Source organism: Athene cunicularia (assembly GCF_003259725.1).
Source record: "Athene cunicularia isolate RWA chromosome 5 unlocalized genomic scaffold, athCun1 chr5_part1, whole genome shotgun sequence".
Classification (NCBI taxonomy): domain Eukaryota; kingdom Metazoa; phylum Chordata; class Aves; order Strigiformes; family Strigidae; genus Athene; species Athene cunicularia.
This window is the reverse complement of record NW_020799101.1, coordinates 41,458,631-41,470,280: the sequence shown is the minus strand read 5'-3', so window position 1 is coordinate 41,470,280 and position 11,650 is coordinate 41,458,631. Positions and strand designations below refer to the sequence as shown.

Here is an 11,650-nt window from a genome sequence, read left to right as displayed (position 1 = left end):
GGGCTCGGCTCTAACGGCTTCTCCTCTCGCCTCTCCCTTCACAGCCCGGCCGGGTGGTGACGCTGCTGGAGGACGGCGGGGTGAGTACCGGGGCTGGGCGGTGTTCCCCGCATCGGCGGCTGGGAGCTGGTGTCGGCAGCCGAGTGCTCTTCTGCCCCCCCCGGGACTGGGGGGCGGGGTGGCGGTACCCTCCTGCCCTGCTGTCCGCAGTGCTGAGACCCCCACGGCAAGGCAGGCTCGCTTTGAAACTTTAGTGGCCGCGTCCGCTGCAGTTAGAGCATCCCGTCACCGCCTTGCTCTTTCACTTTCAGGCATGCACGTGGGGTGTGGCCTACGAAGTCCGTGGGGAACAAATTGCTGCATCGCTCCAGTATCTCAACATGCGAGAAGCTGTCCTGGGAGGCTACGACACCAAGCTGGTGAAGTTTCACCCTCAGGAGAAAGATGCAGAGGAACCCATCCTGGCTCTTGTTTACATTGCAACACCCCAAAACCCTTCTTACCTTGGCCCGGCGTCTGAAGAAGACATTGCAGCTCAGATCATCGTCTCAAGCGGTTGTGCTGGTCACAACATTGAGTATCTGCTGAGACTGGCAGACTTTATGCGCTACTTTTGTCCTCAAGCAGAGGATAAACATCTCTTCTCCATCGAAGAGGCTCTTATTTCCATCCTTCCGTGCCTGTACTGCACAGAGGAGTCCCTAGAAGAAACTGCAAGCGACCCTCAGAAGTCTAAGAGTTGAAATAATTTTTTGCAGGGTCCCAGTAGAAGGGACATAGGGGAGAAAGCAGTGGGGACAATCTTAACTCTGATAAAATATACTGGACTGAGTGAATAAAGGGACATTTAGCAAGTAGTAGGGGAGGGAGGAAGAGGAGTAAAACATGCTTGCTGTAGGACTTGCAATTAGTACCTGTTACACTCCTTACCTGTAGCACCATGATAGCTGTTGCTGCTTTCCAGGAGGGGAGCAGGGATCTTCGCTGGAACTTTGCTCTGTAAGGCTTGCTTCCAGGGGTCAAACCTCACTTTCTTTAGCGAAGAAAGAGGCTCATCTATTCTGTGCACTTTTTTTTTTTCTTTGAAGACTAGTTGAGCAGGACTTGACTGGGTTTAAGCAGTATATATGTAACTCTACCTCAGATTGGCGAAAAGCTGTTTGTGGTGGTGGAGACTTGGGCAGGTTCTGCCAAATAAGACCTTTTTTCACCACCCCACTCCCCTGCCATGTCCCACCTCCACTACCATGACCTGACACTAAATTTCAGGACTTCTGTGCAATATGGAGTGAACCGTAGGTTCCTGTGGATCCTACTTCCTTATGTTGTGAAGGATCACAGTGATGCACTTATTTTCTAAAATGTCGTATTTATTATGTGTTTTATTTCCCCTTACGAGGGGTATCTAAACTGTTCACATGCCACAGTTGTATGCAGCCCACATACAACCTTGCATTTGTGCCTTCTAGTTTTAAATCAGTTTTCTGAGGAGCTAAGCCCTGCTTTAATAACAGAAGCTTTTCCCCAAGCTCCGCTGACCTTGTGCTGCTAACCAACACAGTAAGAAACGGTCCTGCCTGCGTGGGAAGTCTGTGCTGCCTGCAGGATGGCTGGCTGGGTGCTGCAGCAGCAGCATTTCAGCTAGCCCAGGATGAACCTGTGGTGCTTCAGGATAACGTGGGCTTCTGTAGAAACATTTGAGGGTTCTAGTTCCGTACCGGGGTGCCTGTCTGGTGATGCTTTTATTTGGCTGTGAAGGACCGTGACTGAGCATACTTGTGAGTCCTGGAGCTGCTGCAGAGCCTGCCTTGATTGGTGTTGAGCAGAGGTGCTGCTGTAGGCTCAGACTTCTCAGCTTCATGTATCAACAGTATGAAAGCCCATAGTATTTGTTAAGAAAACTGCTGCAACTGCAGCAAAACAGCTCTTGAGAGCTGACCCCTGGGACATTTGACTCCTCCCGGATACCATGTGGGGTTTTGATTATAAAAAAGGAGAGGGACTGTTTGTATTACTGTGGCTTGTATGTGTATGAAGTGGTACTGTGCTGTGCCCAGTAATAAACTGACAAAGTTAGTCCTCTGTACTTCGGTGCTGGTTGTCTTCATTACTGACTTGAATGTCAAACTGATCCTTTTTTTTAAATGTGTTTGGTTTTGTTTGTTTTTTTACAAATCTTAGCTGTAACACTGCTGTACTTCCTATGAGTTTTGGAGGTTTTTTTGCTGAGTTTTAAAAAAACCAAACCCATCTCCCTGCTGAGCAGCTTGCCCATGGTGGATTTCCTGAGAGGCACCCATTGCCTCTTTCCCTTTCAGAGAAGGGGATTCAGTGACTTTCTCTCCTCAGCTTCCAGCTCTGGTTGATTCCGGAGTGCTGGTGCTGACCTCAGCTACAAGCCAGCCCTCCTGACCATGCAGGGCAGGCACAGAAAAGCAATTCTCCCTTGGCAGGTTGAAGGATTTTTTGTTCTGAGGGTGACTTGGCTTGGCTGTTTCCAAGAAGTAACAGTGGAAGGACTGCTGGCTGCAGGGAGGGAGCAGTTGCTGCTCCTCTGCTGCATGCCCCCGGGGACAAGGTTCTTGTCCGATTCCTCCAGTCACCAGCTGCCTCTGCACTAGCAGATCACTGTACTTACCAGTATTACCTGCCTCTGGACTTCGGGGATGGAGTGAAAACTAATTGAAACAACTGACTTTACCACTAATTAAAGGCAGGTACATGTTTCAGGGATAACAGATTAGAGGAAACTATGCTTCTACTGTTCTGTGGAGGCTCTCACTTCACCTGAGCTGCTGTATCCCCCAGCTGGAAAATCAAAGGGTTAAAGAATCAACTTACCTGCAGGGAAACAATCTCTTACAGCTACAGGCATGGGGTTATACCAAAATCTCTCCAAAATAAGCAAAACCATCTCCCCACCTCAAATTTTCAAAGGCACAGAGACCCCGCTGACAGGAGTCAGTAGGCAATGTGCACTAAGGACCACGCTGCCACCCCGCAGGGAGAACCCTTTGCTGGTTCATCCTCTCACCTGGGTTAGCCCTGTGACCTTCCACATCACTGGTAAAATACAAGCAGGGAGTGCTTGTGAACAACACATCAGTGCTAGGCTGTTGTCGCTAGCTGCTGTTTCGTCTTCCCTTGAACAACAAAGCATTTTAAGCACAGATGTCCTGCTTCACTGAACTACCCTTTCCTTCCCAGTAAGTTCTTTGCAGTGGACTTCCAAAAAAAAGGACCTCATTTTCTTTTCAGGAGTAATGAATATGGCAGCTTGCTGCTGCCGTCCTGTCCCTGCATCTTCAAGTCACTAAGACAGACAGTAAGGTACCACGCAACTTCTTTCTCATGAGGCTTTAATTGTGTCCTGTGAGTCTGGGAACTGGTCACGTTTTGGCCAGTTGGTGAATTTAAAAGGTTAGCATCCCAAATTTGAACTCTGGCCATGTGAGTGTGGAGAGACGGCACCCTACAACATTTGCTAGATGCCCAGCTCATGTTTTACTACTGCTCAAAGACAGGGGACCACAGTGGCTTCCCTCTGACGAACCAGACGTGAGGAAGACAGTTGCAGCTTGGAGGCAGTCATACAGCTGTGGCCCTTGGGAGTGCCAGGCCAGCGGTGACACACAAGGACAGTGTCCTACCTGCTATGTGGGCCTTCTCTCTCCATGGCATGACTTGCCAGCCCAGGCTGTGGGTGCAGCTCTGGCACTGGCCTGATGGCTGGTCAGGGAAGGACCACTCACCTTGTCAGAGGGTGACAGCCCCCTCATTTGCGCAGTGCTTCCAGACGTTTTTGGAGGTGCTTTTTCTATCTAGTGTCTTCCTCTTGCACGTGCAGTTGTCTCTTCTCTGGCTTCCCTGTGGCAAGCTCGTGCCTATCAGGTCACCTCACATTAGAAACTGGTTGCAATCGAAACACATTTACAAGCACTATCAATCACACACTTTCCAAGTCTAAACTCAGCATAATTCACGTGATTCTTCTTCAACCTTCTCCAGTTTGCTGCCCAGCAGTTCTCACACAGCCCTGAGTTACCGCTTCCTTGAGTACATTAGGACAGGACCTACCCAGCTGCTCTGCAGTGGCACAGCCAGCTAAATAAACTAGATGACAAGAAGATAATCCAGCTGTAGCCTCCATATGTATAAAGCACTCCTGAGGGCACATGGTCCTTAATAGGGCAGGAGAAAGGATAAAGTCATCAATGTTAAAAGGATTCAGGGAAGCCAAAACCAGAAGAAAAAGTCTCTGGTTCCTTAGGTGCTACAGCATCATCCCAGTTTCAAGGTGGAGTGTCGAGAACTGAGGAGATTTCACACAGGTGAATCTCTACCTAGGTGACTCCAGCTTTAGTAAAAATGTAGTTTAAAATACAGTATCACCAAAGTGTGACCTTAGCTGTGCTTTGTGTACTTTTCTAGATGAGATGCCAGGTCAGAAAATCAGTGAGACCGAACTCGCGTTTGTGGTTGATGGCAGCAGAGGTATGCAGCTTGGTGTGGGAGAGGATGGGGAACAGACCAGCACACCTCAGCTGGCTGCAAAAGCAGCCAATGTCTCGGTTGGGTCTGCTTGAGGAGAACATACATTTGAGCATCCAAAAAGAGGCCAGCACAGACTTCGAAGGCCATCAAGAAGCCAGCGTGGGATCTGAGTACCAGCGGGAGCTGAAGGGGAGAGGCATAGCTCCACATGCATATCCCTGCCTCGAGAGGGTCCCTGGGCCTCCGCCGTGGATGCTGGGGAGAGCTGGCAGGCGGCGTGCGAGTCACAGGGAATGGCACATGTTGGATTTCACAGCTGTTACAGGAGCTGGTTGTAGGTTGCACGTGCTAGCCCATATGTGTCTGCTGTCTGCTTGCCGCTCAAGAGGCAGGCTGAAATGCGGATTTAATTACTTACAGATGTTTCACAGGCAGAGGAAAAGCAAAAGATAAAAAACTCAAAGAATGCTTATCACTGCTCCTGGACAGCCTGTGCAGCCATACACGGGCTGGCCGGCTGGTGCAAGTGAGGGAGCAGCTGGTGATCTTCTGCGACAGCCTCTGCGAAGGCAGCGCTCTGGCAAGGGCTCCCCTCCGCAGCAGAGGCTGGACAGCACTTTGTGCACACTGTATGCCGAGTGGATGTGTCCAGAAACAACGTCTGCTTGGTAACAGCCTGCTACCCCGAGAGACTGGATGGTGAAGCAGGGGAAAGAAGGAGGGTCTACTTGGCGTACAGCTTCACCAGGACAAGTGAGACTGACTTTGCGTAAAATATCCAGCACAAAACATGCAGAAGTGGTCACCTGTGCGCTTCAATGCTTCTCCATATAACACGTTCCAGATAGTTCAATGCCAGAATGGTAGGTAGCACTGCCAACGTGTCCCAAAACCTGGGAGTCAATCTAGGCCTGGAAGTTTTTCGTAAAACTTTAAATTGGGTTATATCACATTCAGCGCAATAACCTCATCCCAAAGGCAGAGGGGAAAGCACATGAACAGACTTTGGATGGGAGATTTTCTCCGAGTCAGGCTTCTTGCTTTGGTACTGCCAGTTTTCACGATACTTCAGTAGCACTAAATCCAAAGAGATTTTTTTTTTAGAACTCAAGGACAGATGCAACATTAAAAAGTGCACGAGTGGGCAGCCATGTGCCGCTGGCACACAGCCTAGCTCAGCACAGCAAGGTTCCCCACGCACGGCAGGCACAGGAAGGGATAAAAACCCCTAGATTTACAGTTAGGCTGCGGAAAAACTACACTCGCAGCAAAGCCCGCAGCTGCTCAGCAGACTTCGGAATTTCCTACTAATGAGTTGTCCTGGCTTAAGTGAAAACCTCCCTAATTTATATGCTGTATCAAAGTTATGAGAGAAGCCCCGTATTGCTTTGAAAGAGCCTTGGGCCCAGAAGGGAAGGGAGGGCGGAAGGAAATGGGCATTCTGGGCAGCACTAGGGAAGCTCTACATGCTTTGTTTACAAACCCTGTACACTTTTTGTTTGGTTTTTGGATGTGTTTTATTCTTTCTCAACTCCCTTTTCATCTCATCGTAGTGCCAGCCACACTGATGAGTGTTTATGCTTGCGAATTCCTGAAGCACAGCCAGTACCTTGAACTCCAGAGAATGAGACTGAAATAACGTAAAAGGTCAGGGAAGTTCAAAGACAGAGAGGTGCTGTTTTCCTAGCTGGGGACACCACACTGTTCCCAGACCACGCTGGGCTGCTCTGGGGACACAAGAACAAAGACTCCTCTCTTGCGTCCGCCTGTTTACGCTGCTTTTTGCCTCCCTCACCTCACTGTTTTAATGGGACTCATTTCCATGAAGCTTCAGTTAAAACCACCAGGGATCAGTTTGGCCTGAGTCTGACAACTGAAAAGACACCTGATAGCTACTGGCACTTAAAACTCCTGTCACCAAAGGAAAAGGGAAGTTTTTATCCCAACAGCTCGAGCCCCCGCTGGCTTACACAGTAGAAACGAGCCCCAGAGCGCTGCTTCGTCCACAAGCAGCTATCAGCTATTGAGGCACCTGGGAATCTGCAGGCGCTTCACCCACGGGAAGACAAGACAGAGGATGACTTTTGGAGAGGATGGGTTTCATTCAACCTTGCTGGTTAGCAAGCCTGTCCTTCAGAAACATGACGAATGCACCAGGACGTGCAGCCCAGCTGTGCCGTGCCAGCAGACAGCGTGTGGAGCGGCCACGCACGCTGCCGGGCACACCGCCCCACGCTCCACACGGAGCCGTGGATCATACTTCCCGCTGCGGATTTCTGCAGACCGTGGGGTTCACTAGCACGTGCACCCAGATGACACGATGTGCTCGCTTGCACAGCCCTGCTCCTGCCCTGCGTGCCCCCGTTCACAGGTGAAGGGAGCCTGGGAACGGGCCAGGCTAACGCCAGCACTGAGTGTTTGCCAGCTCGTGGCCTTGGCTATCTGCTTTGCCTTGAACTGGAGCTACGGACCAAGCAACACCAACAGCACAGACAATACTGAAGTCATTTCACAGACTCACATCCAACCCACTTACAGCAATTATAACCTCATCAACAAACAAACCGCCTCGAGGGCAACCACAGCCAGCCTGCTGATATTAAACTCTGTCTACGCAAAGCATACGCGACATTTGAAAACATTTAGAAAACAAACTAAAAAAGCAGCCTTTTATCCCCTCCTTGTCTAGACAGCACACCAGCCTTTCCAAGCTCCCAAGTTGGCACCGAGGAACCCTGTAATACCACGGGAGGGACGGATCAGGGACCGGCGAGGAAAGGCAGGGGCTGCCCGTGGATGTGTTGACGTTCCCTCCACTCACCCCCGGGAACCCAGGGCAGCACTGGTGTGTGATTTTGACGTGTCACAACAACCGCCGGTGCTGCAAGTGACCTCCCTGGGCTGCGGCTGGCACGTCGCTCATCGGCCCGGGGGGGCCAGGGGTGGGAGATACTGTTACAGACAACTGGCGTCAGCCGTTTTATCCTCAGGATGCTTCTACAGACATCACGGGCTGAAATCGCTCACTTATTTTTGTTTTCCAGTGAAGTACCCACTTCATTATGTAAAATTGAGCCAAAAATACCTTTCAAACAGCTAGCAGGCTTTTAGATCATACATAAATTCATTTTAGGTTATACATACATTCATTCTTTTGGCCTGCTTTATAAGACTGTGTTTTTCTCCAAGACGTTCCTGTCCACGAACACACAATCCCATTTTTAGAGAGGGAGAAAAGCAGGAATGCGCAGCTCCCCACGGCTGTGGTAGATGCTTTTCATCTTCCAACTGTTAGGAGGCTCGATTACCTCTGGACCTACTAGGCAGGGGCCAGATGAAACTGTGTCTCTTGTCACTGCACAGCGCAGTCAATTCTTGGCAGCATTTGTGTCTCTAAACTACATCTATATTGAACCTATTCCTGGAAATCCATCCTATAATTTGAGGGCAGACGAGTTCAGGACTGAGGATAAAAAGTAACTATGGGACTAGCCTCATTCAGATTAAATATCCATTATTTTTTCCCAGGATTCCTGCCTCATTTCAGATGATGGGAGGATCTTAAAAATAAGCAGCAGTTCAATTCCTTTTTCTCCTGCACGATCCTACATTTGTTTATGCACACCTTGCTCCAAACACAGAGGGACCATTCCCCACTTTGACTTTTCTCTGGCAAATCACTATAGTGACCTTTGCAAATCACTGCAGCACCTTTGCAAGCTTTAATTCCTCTTCACAAGGCCTCTGTGAATAGATACCATTTACATTATACAGATGGGGAACTGAGACATCAAGAACATGATTTCAAAAGTGTACAGTGACTCTGAAGGCACTGTGTGAAACGTTGAGGGATGATGTTTTTCAGACTACTCAGAACTGTACTTCAGAGATGCCACGTCAGACATAAAGATAATGTGTGCTCGTGTAATCAGCACTCGATCCCGATGCAAAGAAGCGAGAGTCATCTGAAATTTTCATTAGATACTCTTAATGTTTGCCATTGCCCAATGAGGATCTGTGTGGTTGCAAGTTTAGTAATTTGCTCTCAGTATTCTTAAACCTTCATGTACCTAAGCTTGCATAAAATTTATTTGCCAACTAAAAATTAAGCTCAACAGAAACATTTTTATATAGTTTGGGGTGTTTTTGTTCTGTACACATCACTCAAAATTTGTTGCAGTCTCTCAAGCCTTTTTAGCTAATGGCTGAGGCTCACAGCTGCTGGCAGTTCCAAACTTCTCACATGTGAAAATAAACATTCCTGTAACATCTCAGACATGAGATCTGTTTTAAATTAAAAATTTAAAGAGCATTACTTTTCTCATTTGCTATCAATTATATTGCTGCATGGAAGAGCTGGGCTTTTCTAATCTGTCTGCAAATATTCTACCAAACCAGCTCTCACTCTTAGCATTTAGTTATTTGATTCCAGACAGACACAGTGATACATATCTAAGGACAGCAAACCACAGTGTAACTGAATTACATGAATTATACAATATATACCTCTGACTGCATATGCTAACAGCAAGTTATCAAAGCCAGGGAAGCAAGCCACCTCCTGCAAAGCTCATGATGGTGGGTTTCAAAAACATATAAATCACTTGGGGTTATAGCAGTCCATAAAAGAAATCATCATGACTTCCAGTCCCAAATCAACACCACATTTGAAAAGCTACTTGTGCATTACGGATTCAGCATCACAATGTCAGTAAATTTTCAACTAGTCAATAGGAACTGAGTGACAAATTACTAAAAAACTGGGCAGCAATTATTTTTTTCATGCTAACCAGATTAAATATACATCACAGTAAAATTATGACTACAAGTTAGACACAGCAACTTCTTCCAAACTCTGAACATGACAGAAATGATGAAAGACTGCAGTCTCCTGGACAAACAGACATCACAAAGCTGAATTACTGTTTCGGGAGCACTTGAAATCCAGAGATTGGAAAGTACCATTATGCATCCTTAGAGCTATTTCTAGATCCATTGCAAATAAATATCATAGTAATAAATGTAAATGAGATTAAATCAAACAAAAATCTGAATTAAATGTCAAGAAAAGAGAGGTCTGTAGGAATGCAGAAATTGTCCACAAAAGAGTTCATGTGAATTCTGTGGAAGGAGCAGGAGCAAAAAGAAGAAATAAGACGTAGAAGAGTCCTCACATCAGCACCCACCAGATCCATGGAGTTACCAAAAAAAAAAAAGGGATTTTTGGATCTTCATTTTGAAGATTCTCTCAAAGTTTGTATAGTCTGAACATCCCTTCTGTTTCCTCTGCTTGCAAAGGAAAATCCTGGAGCTTTGTCACATGCAATGAAGCCTCATTCAAGGGTGTGTCCGGCCTCATGCCATTGGATTTACCGGGCAGCAGCACGTTCCGCTGATCAGCACGTAGCTAATTGCAATCACGTGCCAAAAGCTTAATTGTAGTTTAAAAAAAAAAAAAAAGTGTGCAACATTCAGCCAACTACATGTGAAATTTGCTGACTCTTCCATTCTTAAAAAAAACCAAACCCAAAACCCAAACCAGCAGGCTGAGTGGAATACAAAGAAGCACTCTGTGCACTGCCAGCTAAGGCTGGCTGTGGGGAGGATAAGGACTACCAAAGGTGGCTGCTTTGAAGACACTTTCTGTGCGGCAGTTAGATGGGTTTCAGAACAACTTGGATACAAAGGTTAGGCTCATCTATGGAGAGAAGCTGCTTGAAAAAAGAATGATGTGAATTAGAGAATAGCTGTACCCAATTAACGTAAATGTTCTTTCTTCGCAAAGAGCCTACTTAGGAGGGGAGTTGTTTGGGAACATCGTTACAGAGCAAGCATCATAAATCCACTTGTCTGCACAATAGCTGTAAAATTCTGAAATGCACTCACTAGCCTAAATACAAATGAGAATTTCTACGTTTGAACTCTAGTATAACATCAGGGGAAAGTGTAAGGTCAGAATTTAAAAGGAACCAGAAAGACAAACATCTTATCATGGGATGGAGAGAGGGCTCCCACCTGTGATTTATTCCTTCCTAGAGGAAGGCCCAGATAGGAAGTTAAGATGTAGGGATACATGAGAGGAACTACAAGAACAGGTGAGAGATGAGATAAACAGGAATTGCTTCTCCTAGTAGGATAGCATTTGTTAAATATGTCTTGAGAATAAAGCCCCTAGTTTCTTGTTATCAGAAAATTTGCATAAATAGTCTGATCCAACACATCAGTTTTGTGTGACAGTCCAAACCAGTAGTAAATTTCCAAACAGGTCCTAATCTCTCAGCAACAATAACAGGTTTTCTTGGTTTTAAAGAAGTTGGTGAAGGTGTATTTAGGGTTAACAGTGTGCACAAGCTACATATATGCTTACCTTTATCTTAATTCACAGTTCTTGTAACGCTGAGATGCAAGGCTACACATCGTGCATTTAAAAATTAACACCTTTAAACAGAAACGTTTCTCCTGTCAAACAGAAGCCCTGAAGACAACACCTGAGTTTTGAGAAGAGTTTGGTAAGGCTAAGGAGCAGGGAGGAAAAAAACCAGGTGCTTGCAAACCAATGTCACAGAGAGGAAAAGGGACACTGTAGTCCCTGGATGCCTGGAAGCTCACATCAGCTCCTGCTAAGTACGACAGACTTAACACAACCAGCAACACTGTCAAAGAAGGAAGAGACACGGGAAAACTCAAGAAGCATAGAAGTGGTGTTTTAATGTTTTCTTCCCCTACCTCATTCTATCATTGATGCTCATCAACTAAGGAAGGAAGGAGTCATCACTTCATACCTGAGTACTGAAACACTTCCTCATGCCTGGGATGCAAATGAATTCCCTCATGTGCCCCTAGAAGAACACTACGTAAATAGAATTTGGTAGAAAAAGCCTGGAAGACCCATTAGCTTTGGAGTAACTTTACTGAAGAAAGAGGCAGGAGCTAAAAGGAGGGTGAAGCTGGAAGAAACCCAACACATCTTACCATGCATTTCTCTGTTTCACAAGCCATTTGTTCCAGGCTTTTCTGAGGAGCAAATGCTAATCTGAGTGCTACAAGAAAGACTTGTTTACAATACAGACCTGCTGGTTGAATCTGACAGCTGGGCCATCTGTATCATCCTAATAACGATGCTCCTGAGAGAAAGGATGAATCGCCCCTTCCCCTC

The 11,650-nt window shown here is 46.7% G+C and overlaps 1 protein-coding gene across 1 annotated transcript; it reads left to right on the top strand.

The window, feature by feature from the left end:
* Window positions 1-44: 44 nt before the first annotated feature.
* Window positions 45-2,063, top strand: CHAC1 (ChaC glutathione specific gamma-glutamylcyclotransferase 1; the record flags this gene model as incomplete). The annotated part of the gene is given in 2 exon segments (XM_026849333.1): window positions 45-80; window positions 312-2,063. Coding segments are annotated over 2 exon segments (564 nt in total), but the record flags the coding sequence as incomplete, so codon positions are not given.
* Between the last annotated feature and the right edge of the window lie 9,587 nt (window positions 2,064-11,650).